Source organism: Amblyomma americanum, chromosome 6 (assembly GCF_052857255.1).
Source record: "Amblyomma americanum isolate KBUSLIRL-KWMA chromosome 6, ASM5285725v1, whole genome shotgun sequence".
Taxonomy (NCBI): Eukaryota; Metazoa; Arthropoda; class Arachnida; order Ixodida; family Ixodidae; genus Amblyomma; species Amblyomma americanum.
Window position 1 is genome coordinate 40708109 of NC_135502.1, and position 20610 is coordinate 40728718.

Genomic DNA, 20610 nt, shown 5'->3' on the forward strand with positions numbered 1-20610 from the left:
ATGTTTTTAGTTGCTCCGAAGCTAACTTTGTTGTCCCAACACTTCACTGGAAGTGTATTCGTACAGTATACTTTGTGTGCGGCACCGAAAGTGATCCTTTGTCATCAAAAGGAGGATGACGGCCTCTTCAGTTGGCAGCCTGACGCAGAAGATAATTTTGTTTCCTCAAAATTGCACCGTATGCGCAGTAAGAACGTTATGCTGAGTCGAATTGCCCTTGCGGAACATTTGTTGCGCAATACTTATTGTCTGCACTACTCCTCCTTTACGGCAAAATAAATACATACGACGAAGGCGGCAGCCTGTACATCCGAACGAAACAAACGCGCGTCTAATTCTTATTATTTTTTTAAGCAAATGGAAGCACTGAATGGAGAAAGGCGAGCAAGCGTCACCATGCATACATATGTCAAGTTCACACGGGTTGAAAGCACTTAACCGATAAAGCCGAAGCGAGTCGTATAAGGCGAATATAGATTTCGGCAGCTCTAAACGAAACGCTGAACTCGAGCGTGCATATTTAAACGCCTTGTCACTTCTCGCCTGACAGGCGTATATCGGAAAACAAGAGAAGGTACTTAGAGGCGCGGTTCTTTAGGTCTCTATTTATACTGCCCCGGCGAGGATTGATTCGGGCTGAAAGCATGGATGCACACTGACGCTGGAAGCTGCCAAAGACTAATTTCTCAAGACTAGTAAGGTGTTCACATTAGGTCCTGTTTTTGCTTGCTTGCTTGCTTGCTTAGACTACTCCAACTATATATACTGAAGAAAATGCATGACTTATCGGGAAGATTTCTTTAGTGCTCTTTAAAGCACTACAAGCAGTTATCGCCTAAGAGGCTGTAGACAGAAAAGGAGGCCAGTGACCTCTTGACTGCATGAACCTTGTCCTCGCATGAATGCAGCAGCAGTATGGTAATCGTAAACTTTGACAAAGCGGAACACCTGATATCTCCACGTTGCAGCAACAACGTTTTGCGACTGCACTGCTGGAAGCCAGATAAAGTTTCGAATAGGGCGTTTTCCCTGCATGGTGCTATATACGTATACTAAGAACTCAGTTTACACGGTCACAGAATTGTAGCACAATTCTTTTTTTTTTGCAAATACTTTCTTGTAAAATAATTTTAAAAATACATCCACATGATAAGTCCACGTCTTTTACAGTTGTCCCGCCTGTTTTACTACAACTCTTCAATAATGCCACTGCTACACTTTTGCCCCCTACTTCGTCTGCACCTGCGACCGTATTTCGTTCGGTAAGCTTTATTCACCGTCATGTGAAATGAACAGGTACAGTCGTGAGCAATATAATAGGGAACAAAGTTCGAGCATTCATTTATTGATTACTCCGTAATTATGTGTGACAACCACAATTTTTTTTTCTATTTTCTAACTAGTTTTCCTCACCCGCCGCGGTGGCTCAGTGGTTAGGGCGCTCGACTACTGATCCGGAGTTCCCGGGTTCGAACCCGACCGCGGCGGCTGCGTTTTTATGGAGGAAAAACGCTAAGGCGCCCGTGTGCTGTGCGATGTCAGTGCACGTTAAAGATCCCCAGGTGGTCGAAATTATTCCGGAGCCCTCCACTACGGCACCTCTCTCTTCCTTTCTTCTTTCACACCCTCCTTTATCCCTTACCTTACGGCGCGGTTCAGGTGTTCAACGATAAATGAGACAGATACTGCGCCATTTCCTTTTCCCAAAAAACCAATTATTATTAGTTTTCCTCTTGGCGTATAATGTCCAAAAGTCATTCTGAAATTTATTGGGAGAAGTAACTAGAAAATTTGCAGTTTTGTGCGAAAAGTTAGTTCCCTTTCATACTTATCACGACTGTACTGTACCAAGGTCACGTGCTCTGTTTTCTCCCATAATGCGCGGGACCTGGCGCAGAAATGCCGCGGTAATTCAACGCGACTAGGTCTTTTTGCGCGCAAAGGTGAATTCCTTGCAAAAGTCTGGTGCACATATGCGCAGCATGCATGCAAGAGTTGGCCTTCACTGCAAGCGTCATTGCCGCACCCGTCCATCCATCCGAGAAAACGCGTGTAAGCGTCGCTGCTTTGTTCTGCACGTGGATCTATGCATTCATCAATTTATTCGAACTTAATTTTGATTCATCTAGAGGCTTGCTGACACACACACACGCACACACGCGCACACACACACACACACACACACACACACACACACACACACACACACACACACACACACACACACACACACACACACACACACACACACACACACACACACACACACACACACACACACACACACACACACACACACACACACACACACACACACACACACACACACACACACACACACACACACACACACACACACACACACACACACACACACACACACACACACACACACACACACACACACACACACACACACACACACACACACACACACACACACACACACACACACACACACACACACACAAAGAATAGAAATACATTCCCCCCCCCCCTTTTTTTTTGCAAGCATGGGCACAACACTGAGTATCAGAAGTTCACGGGGCCGCTGTAATCCCACAAGTATGTTTTGCGGATTATCCCATCGTGGTTCCTTTCATAGAGCTACACCAGCAAAGGCGACCGATGTGTTAAGGCATCGAGCTCATGCTGGCATGTGTTGTAGAATAGTATGGTCACGCTACAATTGCATTTTAGTTGCTTAATCAGAATATGTAAAGAGAATAACATTTTATTTTCCTTTCTGCTCGCGCCTGGATGGAGCGGGGGCCTTTCTAACAGGTGCTGAAGCAAGTTGGAAGAGCATACATTTCAGCATTGGGCACTACTTTGGTGTTCTGCTGAAGAAACGCTGACAATGAGGCCTGAAAAGGGGGAAAATAAAATAAAATTGGTTTTTAGGGAAACGAAATGGCGCAGTATCTGTCTCACATATCTCGGCGGACACCTGAACCGCGCCTTAAGGGAGGGGTAAAGGAGGGAGTGAAAGAAGTAGGGAAGAAAGAGGTGCCGTAGTGGAGGGCTCCGGAATAATTTCGACCACCTGGGGATCTTTAACGTGCACTGACATCGCACAGCACACGGGCGCCTTAGCGTTTTTCCTCCATAAAAACGCAGCCGCCGCGGTCGGGTTCGAACCCGGGAACTCCGTATCAGTAGCCGAGCGCCCTAACCACTGAGCCACCGCGGCGAGTCAGGGAAAAAAATAATGAAAATTGGTTTTTGGGGAAAGGAAACGGCGCAGTATCTGTCTCACATATCTCGGCGGACACCTGAACCGCGCCTTAAGGGAGGGGTAAAAGAGGGAGTGAAAGAAGTAGGGAAGAAAGAGGTGCCGTAGTGGAGGGCTCCGGAATAATTTCGACCACCTGGGGATCTTTAACGTGCACTGACATCGCAAGCACACGGGCGCCTTAGCGTTTTTCCTCCATAAAAACGCAGCCGCCGCGGTCGGGTTCGAACCCGGGAACTCCGTATCAGTAGCCGAGCGCGCTAACCACTGAGCCACCGCGGCGAGTCAGGGAAAAAAATAATGAAAATTGGTTTTTGGGGAAAGGAAATGGCGCAGTATCTGTCTCACATATCTCGGCGGACACCTGAACCGCGCCTTAAGGGAGGGGTAAAGGAGGGAGTGAAAGAAGTAGGGAAGAAAGAGGTGCCGTAGTGGAGGGCTCCGGAATAATTCGACCACCTGGGGATCTTTAACGTGCACTGACATCGGACAGCACACGGGCGCCTTAGCGTTTTTCCTCCATAAAAACGCAGCCGCCGCGGTCGGATTCGAACCCGGGAACTCCGTATCAGTAGCCGAGCGCTGTAACCACTGAGCCACCGCGGCGAGTCAGGGAAAAAAATAATGAAAATTGGTTTTTGGGGAAAGGAAATGGCGCAGTATCTGTCTCACATATCTCGGCGGACACCTGAACCGCGCCGTAAGGGAGGGGTAAAGGAGGGAGTGAAAGAAGTAGGGAAGAAAGAGGTGCCGTAGTGGAGGGCTCCGGAATAATTTCGACCACCTGGGGATCTTTAACGTGCACTGACATCGCACAGCACACGGGCGCCTTAGCGTTTTTCCTCCATCCTTAGCGTTTTTCCTCCATAAAAACGCAGCCGCTGGGGTCGGGTTCGAACCCGGGAACTCCGTATCAATAGCCGAGCGCCTAACCACTGAGCCACCGCGGCGAGTCAGGGAAAAAATAATGAAAATTGGCTTTTGTGGAAAGGAAATGGCGCAGTATCTGTCTCACATATCTCGGCGGACACCTGAACCGCGCCTTAAGGGAGGGGTAAAGGAGGGAGTGAAAGAAGTAGGGAAGAAAGAGGTGCCGTAGTGGAGGGCTCCGGAATAATTTCGACCACCTGGGGATCTTTAACGTGCACTGACATCGCACAGCACACGGGCGCCTTAGCGTTTTTCCTCCATAAAAACGCAGCCGCCGCGGTCGGGTTCGAACCCGGGAACTCCGTATCAGTAGCCGAGCGCCTAACCACTGAGCCACCGCGGCGAGTCAGGGAAAAAAATAATGAAAATTGGTTTTTCGGGAGAGGAAATGGCGCAGTATCTGTCTCACATATCTCGGCGGACACCTGAACCGCGCCTTAAGGAAGGGGTAAAGGAAGGAGTGAAAGAAAAGGTGCCGTAGTGGAGGGCTCCGGAAAAATTTCGACAACCCGGCGATCTTTAACGTGCACGGACATCGCACAGCACACGGGCACCTTTGCATTTCGCCTCCATCGAAACGCTGCCGCCGTGGTCGGGCTCGAACCCGGGAACTCCGGATCAGTAGCCAAGCGCCCTAACCACTGAGCCACCGCGGCAGGTGCCTGAAGATAAGCCTTCCCGTAAATCAGTCGACCCTCCATAATTTGAGCTCGAAGGAAACCGAATATTTGTTCCAAAATATGCGGAGTTCGAGTTAAAGGGAGACTGATAACGCGGCAGTTCCAATAAAAAAGGGCCTTCGAACTAAGGTAGTTAGAATTAATTTTTTGCGATTGTGGTTATTTGCACATAAACGATTAAGTCTATTATGCGTCCAATTCGTGGTTAGATGTGTTTGCACTGTGAAAGTGAAGGAAGCATTTTTTAAAATCTCATAACTTGCTTAGGAGCTTTGACTGTGTTCCGTGTTTTTCCATAGCCCAGAATGGTGACATCAGAAAAACGCGCGCTATGGAAAAACACGGAAGGCCCGCGAAATCTTAGAGGCCTTTCAAATAGCTAAACATGGCGATGCTTGCGTCAGTTCACCATCGATAGCGCTGACGATAAAAGAACTTGATTATTTGAATAACCATGTTTGAGTGTCTGTCCTGCCTTGGCGCATGCGTTGAGATTACTCAGTGGTCTGTACTCAATAAAGAATTCAGTTGTTAGTCCAGCCGTTGTCCTGTGTTGTTCTCTCCTTCTGTGTTCGTCTTTTTTTGGCTGGCATATTTCTTCTTCAACATGCCATACGAACAGGCCCACCATTCTGCCCTGCTTCAGTGATTTGTAGTGAGTGACATTCGCCATAAAGATTGTTGCTCCCTGCGGAAGCCTTACTGGTCATTTTTGAATATTGCACTTCCAACGCAAGAAATGCGTTAGCACCGTCCGTAGAAAACTCGGTATAGTTGTATTGCACTTTTAGTGTGAGGTATATTTTTATGATATGTTCTGGAGGTTTTTTTTTTATGGAACTATTTGAGAGTGTGATCTCGCATTACTATGCCATGGAGGTAGTGAGTCGCAGTATGCCAAGCTTCTGCACTTCTCTTCAAACCGCAATAGCAGTGCACTGATCACTCGAGGTTTATAACTGAATAATGTTCTGGAGTGACAACTGGACAGCAGAGATGCTTTGTTAGTGACATTATTCTGTATGCGACCCTATACAGTTTCTATACACGTGTTGTAGCGGTGATCTTCCGGCGAAGTGCAAGAAACAAGCAAAACAAAGAAGACGGAATTTGTGACATATTCTGTGGACTCGACGTCACGCGAGGTCAACGTCCTTGGAGGGGGGGGGGGGGGGGGTTTCCTGCCAGAGAAAATGTTACACGTCCCTCGGTAACCTACAGTCGAGCACAATAGGGAATACCGGGAAGAAAAGAAGATTCGGCTTGCCCTCTTTCCTTCAAGAATGGGGAGCCCACACGCACACGTATACAAACGCCGGTGGGTTCCTTTTCAAAGACGCTTCCCTGGATCGTGTCCCGGTTATGGACGTGGTAACAAAGTAGGTCGCGAGGGAGGGGGATTTTTGTGCTCATTTTGTTGCACATTTTCTATTATATATATACGAAACGCCGTTATATCCTACCCGGCTGCACGGAGGTTTCTTGACTTGATGTGTGCACACAATACGCACCATTCCTTTGTTGCTCAAAGCTGTTGCCCTTCTCCAGCCTCCGTTCTCGCACCCGACCTAAAGGTGGGTGTGGTTACGTATACGTTGAGTATGCGGCCTGCGTTCTCCGGCCGAAACGGGGAAGCACGCGCGCGCCATCCACTTCCGCTTCCGTGTAGCGCGGAAGCGCTATTTGTAACGGTGCGATTCCCCTGCTGGTGTTGGCGTTACCAATCGACCCGTCTTCTTTTTATGCGAGGTCGATGGATACCGCTGTAGTTTTTACGGCTATAGTGTGACTGTGTGTGTGTATTGTGTGTGTGTGCGCGTGTGTGCGTGCGTGTGACCAGGCGGACAGTGTGCAAGGGTGCATGTCCTTTTCAACCTGGTAATTAATTTAAATTTACTAATACGCTTAAAGCTGGCGGGCATGATCATTTTGAAAACACGCCGTGCCCGTATTCCTATAAACTACCCCATTGCGCGGAATTATCTTGGCACGCACGTGTTCTGAGATATTCGGCTCCTAATTTTCAACTCAATTCTCGAATATAGTTATACGAATGCGAGGCAGTGACGATCGATGTGAAGCACAACCGTGCCCAGCGTGACTCAAACGAGAACAGTTATCTCCAGGATGAGTTTTGCACCGTCCATCACAGCTCATAAAGCATGCGCAATGACGGGGATTGTGCGCGATATTTTGAGGCGAATATCTCTGAACACGCGCGCGCTAGGATTCTACTCATTGGAGTAATCTACAACATGCACACTAGCTCCAATTAATGAAAAAGTTTATTGATTTTAGCTAATTAGACGACTGACGATTACAACTGTAGGTTCACTCTGAGTCCGCCTGGCCGCATAACCTACTTACAAAAATTGACTTTCATGAGCTGCGCATCACCGTGTTTAAAAAAAAAAAAAATTAGGAAGTTTAAAGGAGCATAGACACCTAGATTTGGTAGCATGCTTTCTGCCCTACAATGATGCGGAAGACACTACTATGCATGAATCACCATCGGGTGATTCACCTACGACCGCTAAATAATTTATAATCGAATTTTTCTGTCATGGTAAAGGAGGGAGTGAAAGAAGAGGTGCCGTAGTGGAGGGCTGCAGAATAATTTCGACCACCTGGGGATCTTTAACGCGCTCTGACATCGCACAGCACACAGGCGCCTTTTGCGTTTCGCCTCCATCGCAACGCGGCCGCCGCGGTCGGGTTCGAACCTGGGTAATCCCGAATCGTGACTGTGACGTCAACGTACGCTTTTAGGTCACGTGAGGCATGAAACAACTGCAATATAATCACTGTTTCGATATTTGTTGTCATTCCGTCTTTGAGTTGGTGGCTGAGTGGTTACGGCGCTCGGCTGCCGGCCCGAAAGACGCGGGCTCGATCCCGGCCGCGGCGGTCGAATTTCGATGGAGGCGAAATTCTAGAGGCCCGCGCACTGTGCGATGTCAGTGCACGTTAAAGAACCCCAGGTGATCTGAATTTCCTGAGCCCTTCACTACGGCGTCTCTTATAGCCCGAGTTGCTTTGGGACGTTAAACCCCCATGAACCAATCTTCAGGCAGGCTGCCTGTAGCACTGTGGCGAATTAACACGACGAAGCAGCGTTTATATCGCAGTTTTTCATGTCTCACGTACGTGACCTATAAGCACACGACGTCATAGTCATCTTTCGGCTGTCGAAACCAAAACAGCACGAGAAAGAAATTCGATTATAAATTATTTAGCGGTCGTAGGAGAATACCACGTGGGAATCCATGTATATATAACGCCTTACGCATCATTACGAAGAAAACAGGCACACAAAATTTAGGCGACTATACTCATGTAAGTTTGAACACCCTTATATACAGGGTGTGTCATTTTAGTCAACATAGAGTAATTGGCACATATAACCAGAAAATAAATTAGAACATGTTCGGTTATTAAACAATTACATTCACAAGTATAGTTGAACCGGATTCGCCTGAACAGATGACCAAACGTCAAAAGCGGTGCTATGAAAGTACTGTAGAGCTGTCATAAATTCCGTACTGAATAAAAGGAAGTCCTTGTACAGTCCATGGCCCATATAATGACCTCCGCAGAGTCGCTGATGAGCATTTGTCCGTCCGCGCGCACATGGTTGAAACTCGTGCACATCCTGCAGCGTCGTCGCGTGATTGAGTACACGCCGCGACGAGCATCTGCACCAACCATACATGTGAGGCAAGAATTGAGCTGAAAGTGTGTACAAATCCCAACTCTTTAATTCCAACGGTGCGCGCTCCGTTTGCAATGCGAAAAAAAAAAAACTATTTTCTTCTGCAGCCATTTTAGCCATCAAACTGCCCTCTCAGAGTGGATCAACGTCTATATGAGAGTTCAAAGGGTCCCTGCAAAGTGTGTTTGAGGTTGGCTATAAAATGCTCGCATTATGTAGAGTACAGGTCAACGAGCGTTCATGCCGCGTACAAGACGTCTAAAGCGAGCCGGTAATTTACAATACATTTTTAAAAACTCCCGCTTCCACGCCTAGCGGCGACCTGCAGTGGTGGACGAGAGATGGAAAGGCGCGAAGACGAGCAAATTCAAATTTAGACTACAGATAACTCAGCTTCCACAAAACGCATCTAAAAAATTCTTGCCGGAGGTTATTTGTGAAGCGGCATCCTTTAGCGTCCCAGGCACATCACATCTTTGTTGAGACCCCCTTTCAAGGCCCCTTCAAGCGCGACCAACACACTCCGCCTCCACAGTCTCAGATGAGTCAGATCACTCACTCCGTAGCCTCAGCTTACTCAAGCACATGACGCTTCGGTACTTTACAGCGTTGCCGTTCAAGGTAAAGGCACTTGGAGACGCCATTTTATTGCACAGAAATTTTTTGGTTTATGGTGTTTAACGTCCCAAAGCGACTCAGGCTATGAGGGACGGCGTAGTGGAGGGCTCCGGACAATTTCGACCACCTGGGGCTCTTTAACGTGCACCGACATCACACAGCACACGGGCCTCAAGCATATGGTTTCCATCGAAATGCGACCGGCGCGGCTGGGATCGAACCCGCGTCTTCCGGGCCAGCAGCCGAGCACCATAACCACTGAGCCACCGCGGCGGCTTTTAACAGAAATTGACCGCGCGGGAAATTACAGGTACACGTGCGCTATTAGAACACAACATACACGAAGAAATGGTATATTCCAAGGTACTTATCAAAGCAGGATAAAAGTGTCAGACGCCAGAGATGCAGGGGGCCTGCTGGAAGATAAATCCATGCAAAGGCTAACTGTATCAGGAGAGCAGCCTAAAGTTTCTGCAGTCGTCAAGCTGCACTACAGATGACGGAGCAGCTTTTGCTTTATTCACTGCATGTGTTTCCGCATTTCTGACTTTTTTTTATAAATCTTTAGACATCCAGAAATCATCATAATTAGCTGGATTTCATTATGCTGTAATCGTCTTTTTTTTTTAATCAGTTTTTTTCCATTTCTGCAATGAAAGGACCATTAGTGATGAAATCCTGGAAGGAATTTCATAACTCTTATCCGACATTTTCCATGCCTGGGCACAGCAGGGGTAAAGAAATAAGAGTGTAGCGCAAACAGGGTTAGCCCCTTTAAAAAGGGTTAAAGAACCCCTTTCGCCCTGAAGAAGACCTTAAGCCACTAGTCAGGCGAATAACCAGGTCATCCATCATGCAATACAATGGAATCGTTCTATGAACTATGAAAAGGCAAATTACGATCTATATCAAGCACCAGCAATTAGTACAGAGTTATCAACGGAAAACACATGGGCTTACACCTTACCGGAAATTGAATAGGTCCAATTCTAAGCCCGTAGCTGCCACCTTAAAAAGCCGACGCTCATCCTCTTAACGAGAACTGGCTTCTAGGTCATTCCACGCCAACTGGCCCAGACTTTGCGCTCGACCATCTTGATTCTTCAAAAAAAAAAAAAATCTGTCTATTGGAACACTGTGGCAAATCCGTAAACGCTCTCGTAGCTTGTTTTTTATGGTGGAGAAAAAGTTCATTTTTAATTATGGTGGGGTGGGATTAAATGAGTTTCTCGGCCTGGACGACAGCCCGGGCCCAACTAATGATCTGTACTGCAGGGTCCGAGCTGAGCAGCAAGGCCTCCCGCTGCTCTTTTGTGAGAGTATTCTCTTGGGCGTGGCATTGTGTCATGTGTAGTAGATTGGAGTAGATGCCTTGTATTCGGCATTGATCGGTGTCTATAGAGAGGGGTAGATAAGATATTTTTCACACCATGGCCGCCATCTTGAAGTTCACAGTTGATAGCAAAACAGAGTAATAAAAAATTTTTTTAATCAGGCATTCTATGCATCACCATTGGATTCTTATCAGACAACTGAAAGAAATTGGGTCTACAAGTATGAATGCATAAGAATTCCGTTTATTTTTACATGAATAAAAAATGCAGAAAGGACTATGAATTCATAATTTGAATTATTTTTAGAAAAATATTTATTCATACAGCAGTCAAACTATTCTCCCATGCTGTCCAGAAGGCGACGAAACCGATAAATATGTTTTGGGCCACAAACATAAATCGCGTCCCTCATAAACTTCTAAACTTGGAAAAAACTGCTTTTTTTTGCTGTATACAAACCTTTTCATAGTTTGCAACATGACCGCATGATTATGCATGTGTTTTTGACTGTGCTGCGCACACGCAGCAAACTACCTCTGCGCAATTAGCCAATTAAAATGCTGCAGTCACAGCTCAGTGAAAATATGGCTGCGCCCACACAGGCAAACTTATTAAAAAGGTGTATTTAACGTGAAATTGCGGAGCGAGTTGGTTGCAGTAAAAAGATGCGAGATGGCACATCGCATAGGACTATTCAACGAGATCCAATTAAAAAAGCTTAATCGGAACATTTTTTGCTCTATGAGATAAAATAATTTTTAACAATTTTAACGTCCATGCCTAACTCCGAAGTTGCTCCATGCTCGCCCTTCACCACACTGCACCCAGCCGGCAGTGGCAAGGAGACATGTAACAGGCTGCGTGGTGCACCAAGTGGATGCTCCCAACGGTCGTGTGTTGAACAGATTGCTTGACGTACATCCATGCTTCGACCCTTGAAAACCTGTGTCGTCGTGTAGGACATAAGTTGAGCACGTGAACTTGAGCGTGGTGAAGGTTTCTTTTATAATTTCTTGTTGTCGTTATTTGACCTTGGTGTGGCATCTGAATACTGGCTCGTTTCTGAGCGCTTTACACTTCATCTTCAAGCAGACTCTGCTTCGTTCACGGAATAAGGCACATTCGCTTTGCTAGAACTTCTAGCCAGGTATCAACTTCGAGGCATATTGACAGGACAAGGCGCTGCGACGCCTTCTACCAGCTTATCGCACCAATTTTATTTGCAGCGACACTGCAGAACAGCCAAACTAGTTGTCACCATGTCAGTCGGCTTTAATTGTGTTGGCTAGCCAAAATTAAAACCTCACAGCCGCAAACGAGCCTCGGAACGGTTTTCAATCTGCTTGCAACCTCCCGCTAAGTGTGCTTCTTGCTGGATGGGGTTTTCAGATGACAATACAAACTGCATATTGTACGCGTGGAGGAACACCGGTCTCAGGTATCGCGCTCAGGCTGAAAGCGGAACTGACATCTAGCAGAGCTACAGACAATGCCTGGACAGCTTCACTCCACATTTCTGGTTACCAGGAAAGGCACGATGCTCCCAGGCACTATGTGCACACTTTTTTTTTGTTGCCTTATTCATATCTCTTGCCAATTTTTTAGAATTCGAAAAATTCGAATTATTCAAAGTATTCAAATACATCATTTTGAACATGTGCTATTTAATCACCTGAATAATTGAATAATATCTAATTTGTTATTCGAAATTTCTGAATATTTTCACACCCCTACTAATGAACGACTCCTGCCTTAACATATTCCACCTTTGGGTATTCCATTAAATACACTAGACTAACAAAATTTATACTAAAGTTTATTATGCCACACTATGTGTATAGTTTTGTCAAACCAGTCGTCACCGATAACATTGTTAATAATCCCATTGCGGTTTGGCCAACCAAGCGTCGTCAAGTGTTCACACATCTTGTGAGAAGCACAAAGCGCTGAAGAATCAATGTCTGGCCTGAAAAGAGAACAAAATTTAAAAAGTCAGCAATAATGAAATGAAGTATGCACATTGCAATGAAGCTACAGATATGTGCCTAACTACCCATGCCACGCTTTTTGACAGGATCACACGGCACGGCTCAGACAAGAGAAGAGGAGGCTAATCACTTTGAAATGCACAATTATCAGCCACATCATTAATTCCGTCCATAAGCAATGAACACTGATGCAGGCTTCTGTTCTCTCTTCTCACTCGTTTTTCACAGAATCACAAATAAACCTGCACGTGTTTGAGAGATTCACGATTTGAGATGCCTATAAACCTAACAAAATGTGGTAGTTTTTATCTTATCATGAAAATAAGTAACAAAAACTTTGTGCAGCTTCAGTTAGGACTCCTTCTCTTCAGATGCAATAAATGGCCCATGATGAAATGCCAGCACATGTAATTGGCTTTACTTAAAACAGGGGGGCAACAATACATAAGAAAATTTCTGTATTGCTCAAACTAAAAGGAAACAGGCTCTATTTGTGAGCATTTTATTTAGAGCAAATTAATACAGTAAAGTCTTGTTAAAGGGCATCTGCAGAGCTTTTAGAATTCGGTGAGATTAAAGGGGTAGAATGTGTGAAACTTGCAGGTAAAGCATGCGAAATCCTTTCGGGCTAGCATCTGAAATGGTAACGCAATTGCTGGTGAAAATCGAGACGGCATTCAAGCTTCTCCGCAGCGCACGCACCAAATGGCGGGCCTATGATGACGTTATCTATGGTACCGGCACTTGCTTGCTTTGAAGGAAGAAAGCCATGCGTTGTTTGGCAGCATCAGATGGGTGCGGTTGATGGCAGTGGAAATTTGAAATCTTACTATCTGTGACGTCACGTCGAGCTTCTTTGCACATCTCTAGTGCTGTAAGGAGAAGCCTAAAATTTAATCCTCGATCACATGACCATTCTAAATGCTAGCCCAGAAAAACTTTGCACGCTTTAACTGCAGCCTATATATAGATTTGAATCCTTGAATATTGTGGAATTCTCAAAAAGTGGTAGTTCCGCTTAGGACGTAGTAGCATGGAATCTCCGACTCGGTTCCCACTAAACCTCATGCATTTGGTGCCGACGTCGGAACAAAATTCTCTCTTCCAATGCTGGAGAGCCACTGCTTCTTGCACAAGCCGCCATGCTCTCTTTGTGGTGTCATAATAACTGTAGCTGTTTTCAGGCCACTTGCTGCCGTTGATCACACAAAAGCACTGCATAGCAGTAGTGCAAAGTGCCATAAGTGCAGCACAGAATGTTCATTACACTGAGTTTAGGAAGAAAATGACGCTAATGAAAAAGACAAAAAAAAGGAAAAACACAATCCCTGCGTGTTGCCAAGGGTGACGGGAACCGTGGAGAACCAAATGTCATGCAGAAATGCGGGCGAGAAAGGGGCCCGTGGAGATAGGGTGAGGATGGGGTGTGGTGAAGGCAGAGTTCAAAGCGTGGCAGAACTTTCAAATTATCAAGAGGTTTTACATCGATGAAATGAAGTTACAGCATGGAGAGCAACACGCCAGGTGGCCAAGCGCACTGTCATGCGGCTAAACTATTTGGCGAAATTACATTTATGGACGCTCCGCCCCAATAGCCATTTTTTCACTGCCTGGAAAAGCTGCTGTGTCTGTGAAGGGCTTCGCAAAAGTTTTGCTGTAGGAAGGCGCTGTACGAATTGTTACCCAGTGATGCTTAGAGTCATATATGTGAAGCTGAGACTTTTCCAGCGTGGTCCAATATAATAACACTGCTGCCTCTGTCACTGACAAAACGTCATTCCTTTTAAATGCACCAACGAGGAAAACGAAGACAAACACAGGCTTTACTGATGAAAAATTGCACATGGGCTATACATGATTTGCTTGTTCAGACAAAAACAGTCGATGCCTAATGGAGAAACTGGATCTGGTTAAAATGCCTTCGACGCTACACTAGCCTCGAGGCCACTCAGCGGTAGACAGAACCATGGATTTCAGTGATCCTAAGTGAATAAAAGGTTCCACATGTGCTTTTCTTTATGGAATTTATGGAATAGTGCAGCTATCATCCTTTATTAGGTAAACGGGTATATTTAAGATATTTTCAGTTAGCACGTACAGCCACTTTGCGCGTAATTTTTTCATGGTTTCACGAGGTACACCTAAACAAGGTTTCACTGTAACATGGCCCCTATAAAATACCTTCCAATTTGTTCAGCACGTGAAGCTAGCTTTTGCCGAGGAACCAAAACTGAATAAATTTCTATCTTGAGCTACAGTGAATGAATTCACAACATCAAGTGAAATGTTAGAGTTTCCTTGCAATGACTAGGCCGGCTGCATGTGGCAACAAAATCAAGAGAGAGAGAGAAAACTTTATTGCCAACAAGAAGATCGTGATCTTCTTGGGTTGCTTTAGCCGCTCCAGGTGGCCGGCAGTGTAAGTCTGTCGGCGATCTCCTGAGCTCTTGCCGTGGCCCGGGACTGAACGTCCGGGCTGGCGACAACAGCTTTCCATTTTTCAAGCGTGGGAGATGTGACTAGACCTGCCGGAGAAGACGGATCCTCCGTGCAGTCCCAGATTATGCGGTCTAAGGTGGCAGGCTCGCCGCATAGCTGACAATACGGATTTACCAAATCGGGAAAGATATTAGAATACGTCCACGGGTTTGGCTGCGACCACATTTGCAGCCGCCTCCGCGTAGTAGCCTGTTCACGGCTGAGCTAAACGTGCGGAAGAGGCAAGCTCGAACTTTTTGTTGCATTTGTGATTTGTAATGAATTAATATGCCGGTGACATGCCTCAGCCAAAACACTTGCTCACTGTGAAACTGCCATTAGGTGTGCTGCTGAGAAGTGCATGACGAACTGCCACAGATAGTTGATGTCACACTATAGTCCCTCTAATAAAGCATTACTGTCAGTGAAACCAAACTTTAACAAATAGGTGCAAACAAATGATACAAAGTGTGGTTACAAGTGCCTAATAACAATAAGAAAAAAGCATTTACTCGCACTGATAACGGTACACGTTCTGCACTTCGTAGCTGGAATATAAGCATGACAAGCATTTGTATAGCCTCAACTGGTGCTGCAGTACAATGCTCGTGCACTGCCCTCATTCACAAGGCACCGTATATACTCGTGTAAGGAAGGCCCCAAGTAAAGGCCGCGCTCCCAACTTTGGAGCCGAAATTTCGAAAAAAAAATAATAAAAATTTCTTAGCCAAGTGTGAAAATTCGTGCACCAGCAAAAGTTAAATTTCACACATCGCAACTAGATGGCGCTAGCTGCTTTCAACCCTCTATCATCATCAGTGCTTTGAGATCACTTGGGGACACGGTCTTGTTTTTGCAACCGTTTTGCCCCGGAAGCCATTTTTTCTTTGTGTGGTGCTATGGTCATGGGCAGCGTGTTGGTGCATTGTGGTCATTGCGTGCGGTGACGTACACTGCAGCCTTCCAAGCTGAAAGTCGTTGCTTAAGCCGAAGAACACGGCAAGCGGGTGGCTGGACGCAAGTTTGACATCAACGAGAAGTGTTTGCGTCAGTGCAGCAACTGAAAGAACAGCTCGCAGGTACGAACCGAAACCGGAAAGCATTCAGTAGAAAGAAGCGCAAGTTTCCGGAGCTTGAAAAGGAACTTCTGGGGTACGTCACGACAACAAGGAAAAACGGCTATGCAGTGTCGACGGAGATGATCCACGTGAAAGCCATTGCCATCGCTCGCCACATGGGCATTCCGCTTCCGAATTTTAAAGCAAGTAGGGATGGCTTCAATGCTTTATGAACCAGAATGTGTTCTCCATTCGGCGCAGACTGGAATTCGAATCAAGATGACTGGAATATCGAACTAGACGGACCGCACCAAAGACAACTACCTATGGGAAGGCGTCCATGAGATGAGCTCTTCGAGTAGCTGCCAGAGCGAAAATGACGAGAAATTTCCTTGAATAAATTATGTGTGGTCCTTTAGCAGTGTTTACATAATATTTTAGAGCAGTCATAGCAACAGTGCAACGCTTTTGTGGATAGATATAGGCCTGACTCGTGTAAGAGCTGCACCCCGTCAAAATCTCGGGGAAAAAAACTGCGGCCCCTAAACGAGTATGTATGGTATTACGCGGTAGCAATGTCTAAGTTTACCACACCCATTTTTGCACCTACTGTATTTAAGACTGATTAAATCTTATTACTGAAGTTACATCTATGTACAGAAATCAATCTAAATATTGTTAGTACATGCCAGCTCTTTCAGCAATCTGCTACTGTACGAGATAGCCTCTGAAAGACCTATGCATGACTGAAACGTTGGTATGAACTTCCCGGTAGGTACAGAACTGTTTCTGGAACTTTACATGAGCGACCCTTTTGCTAGCGAATACCAGTGTACTAACTATCACACTTCCAAAGCTTTCGTGCTGATAGCAACAAAGGTAGTGCCCATGAGGAGGTTCAAACAGCACTATCAAATGGCAATAAAAAGTAAAACTCAGTGTTACTGAATGGAATAACTATTGCCACCTTATCACAGAAGCCAGGTTATGACACTGCGTCCCGCTCGGGCCCTTGCTTGTGGGCCAGGTAGAGAAAGCCGATGCTCGTGAGTGCGCTGACCAGGAAGATCACATCGAACCACCTGTGGTAGAAGTTGAACTGCAGCTCACCCAGCACCTCAGTGATGATGGACCTGGCAGAGGGTGGAAGAAAGGAGGTTTACAATTCACAGCACAGAGAGAGTGGGAGCAGGCACACTGTCCTATCAATGGGCATGGCTGGAGAGGGGAAGAAAATTAGGTACTGAAAACAAGGCATGATGATGTCAAAAGTTCTCAAGAGCATGATGTGATGCAAGAAAGGACTCAAAGTGGCATAAATGGCTTGTCATCTCTAGAATTCCTTCCTGCTGCTATCATCCCCGTCACCACCAGCTATACAACAGTAGAATCTCTGCGCTATGAATCTCACGGAACACTTAAAGATATGTGTATCATCCGAAATTTGTATAACAATAAAAAAAAACTTGACAGGACCGTTACTATCATGTAACGCGGGTGCGGGCTGGGCAATATAAATTTTATTTCTTTTCTTGCTCATTCTACCCTGTTTAATGCAAAATTCAGCGACAGCTGTTAAGGTATTTGTACTTTATGATATGTTGAGGTAAAGAACATGAGAGCAAGTTCAAATCTGTATATTTGTAAAGCGCACTTTTTAGTTTCCCACACATATTCACTTTTCAGCTAGCTCTCCTCTCCAGACTGCCACTCTAAGCACGCACCACTACCAATGACCTTCTCCTTGGCCAGAATGCTCCACAGCAGCTGCCGCAGATTGATTGTGCTACATTCCTCCATTCTCGCCATACCCTCCCTCCTCCTACCATGGCAACCACCCTCCGGTTATGCACTTCTACACTCTAGCAATACCCTACTCCTGCCAATGCAACCCTCCTCCTTCCTTCCAGAGAGAGAAATAACATTTATTAGCACCCGTCAAAAGGATGATGGGTATCCGAGGCGCCGCTCGGTCCCAGCCATGTCCTCCCCCTCAGCCGTCGACCGGGATCTCTTGGATCTCAGCAGCGGCAAGGGCGAGACGGATGACTTCACGTTGTTTAGTTTCGTCCTCATTGTGAAGCAGTGCTTCCCAGGACTCATCTGTTCGGTCAAGTTGTCCAAAGCTCGGACATGTCCATACCATATGGATCATGTCCGCTATGCCGTCGCAACGTTTGCCTCCTTCCAAGGTAACTACCATCCGTGCGGTTCCCGTGGTAAGCAACCTCTGCTTACACTTGCGCTCTCACCATACTCTCCTCCTTCCACAGTAATCCTTCTCCTCCTTCCAGGGTAACTACCCTCTGGCTGGTCCCGATAGCAACCACCCACTGGTTCTGCCTTATAACGCTCTCACCATATCCTCCCCCTTCCACAGTAACCATTCTCTGGTTACGGATCCTCAGCTCACATCATACCTTCATCCTTCCCCGTTAACCACCCTCAGAATGGTTTCCATGGCAATGCACTCACCAGTTACACCGACGATTACGACATACTATGACATACTACTACTGCTACTACTACGATGTAAAATTCAGAAATGGGCTGTTTAAAGCTATCGCTGTAAAACAACAAAATCCACATGCTGAAGCACAGGAAATGCATTCAGAAAAATCTATTTATCGCTGACAGGTTTATTCACGGCTGCGTGCCAGTGCTCAATGCTTGTGGTACGTACTGCATGAGTGGTGATCACAGCATCCATAATGTGTGCAGCGCATTACCACTCAATCACTGCAGGTATGCACTGTGCCACTTGTGATCATGCAGATGGCTGTATGAGCACAAAGCTGCTCGCAGATGCAGTCACGGCTTTTGTGTTCATATCATTCTAGAGGCACGGGAGAGTGTTCGGAATGCCAGAAATTCTGCATATTGCATACAATGCACTTTGGCCAAGGAATTTTACGAATTCCTATCATACTGAAGTTCCACTGCGTGACAGCGGCTTCTACTGGTGTTCTTTCCGCACTGTCCTGCACTGAATGTGCCCACTTAATATCTAAACTGTGAAGGCTTAATGGCAACCCCAACTGTCTTCAACACTCTTTAAGTGGGCGGCAGAAACAGTGAATCTGTCGAATGTTTTAGGATTTCTTCTTCAGGTACAATTTAACAGCGCAGAACAGTGCAGCTGTTGAGATTATATCGACAGTGTCACTGCTAGCCAAGGTGAGCAAAGATGACAAAAATGTGATCAACGAGGCAACTGTTTCAAAGCAAGACATTTTTTTTCAAACACAAATGTGCAGGATATGAGCTGTAAAGTGCATCGTTCACAAGAAACAACCGCTTCAGGTCTCACCTGTATTCTGCAGGCATATTCATCCTTATCAGAAGCACCGAAGAAACAAAGTACATCCCCTGAAACAAGCAGAAAATAGTGAACATAAACTAGAAAGCCTCAATTTTTATTTGTTATTGTACAGGTGCTTTTGAGATGGTAAATCATGACTGCTGCTACCTTCCATAGCTTGACTGAGGTAAACTGTTTCAAATGTAGAGCTTTTGATTGAAACAAGGGCCAAAAATAAAATTCATTCAGGCATTTAAAAATAGGTAGCAGTGCACAAGAGAGCTTGAACAGGGCATACCATGACTTGGGCAAGAGCCAGGACGATGATGTTGGATGACTTGCTGCTTGAAATCGCATAGAAAAACTGCGGAAAAATACTCACATCACTCCACAGTACAAAAAAAAAAAAAAGAAGCATGATCTTGTGCTTACAAAAACCAAGTGCAGCTAGCAGTACCCAAGTAAAAGACTAAACTCATGTCCGACTCATCAGATAAGTTTAGGATATATCAGTGTGGTTAAATACACTTCGTTAAAGCCTCATTAAACTGAGCCCCCCCTTTGTCATTAATAATTATCTCAAGTTTGCATCTTCTAATTCATAGAACCATTCAGTGGGTGCACTGACGCTTTTACAGCCTTCATGTACTGAAAGCTTTCATGACCACCTGCATTCTTACTACGTTATGAGGACAGGCTGTAATCATCTTCTCCATCTAGAAACATGCAGTGATGGCAGTCTACCAGAGTTATGCCAGTGCTCCCTAAATATCGCATGCACTGCACATGATGACAAGACTTCAAGTACAGCAAGAGCTCTAAATGCCTGTTTTGAGATTTTTAACCCAATGTTCTGGTAAACTACATTTGTAGTGTGAAAAATACACAAGTTCGAAGATTTCTGCAGAGACGATTTTCTTCAAATGTAGATCTACCTGACTACAAAATAACTGTCCACTTTCAACATTATATGCCAAAATTTTGACACCATGCATTGATGTGCATTTGGCAAGAACTTGGAAGCAGGTTTTTAGTTGAACACCAGTTGGCAGAGGCAGCATTAACTTTGCTTTCTTCGATCATTCCACAATACATAACATGATGCCACCAGCCAAAAATGTTACCATTTTACTATTCTATAATGCATCCACAATCTGTTTCTGTTCTTGCCTTTCATTTCTTTTTTAATGCTGATTTTGATGTACAGCTATATAGAAATAATTGGTGAGCACAAAAGTTACAAGAGCGAAAGGAACAAATAATGACTAACCCAACG

The 20610-nt window shown here is 45.5% G+C and overlaps 1 protein-coding gene across 2 annotated transcripts in view; it reads right to left on the reverse strand.

Moving 5' to 3' along the window:
• Window positions 1–12309: 12309 nt before the first annotated feature.
• Window positions 12310–20610, reverse strand: part of GPHR (Golgi pH regulator) — a 32740-nt gene continuing 24439 nt past the window's right edge. For both annotated transcript variants that reach the window (XM_077669181.1, XM_077669182.1), the window contains exons 13-16: window positions 19633–19698; window positions 19344–19402; window positions 17001–17166; window positions 12310–12475 (exon numbers count right to left, since the gene is read on the reverse strand). In XM_077669181.1, the coding sequence (XP_077525307.1) occupies window positions 17019–17166; window positions 19344–19402; window positions 19633–19698 (273 nt within the window). In that variant the 3' untranslated portion in view covers window positions 12310–12475; window positions 17001–17018. The remainder of the gene's footprint in view (window positions 12476–17000; window positions 17167–19343; window positions 19403–19632; window positions 19699–20610) is intronic.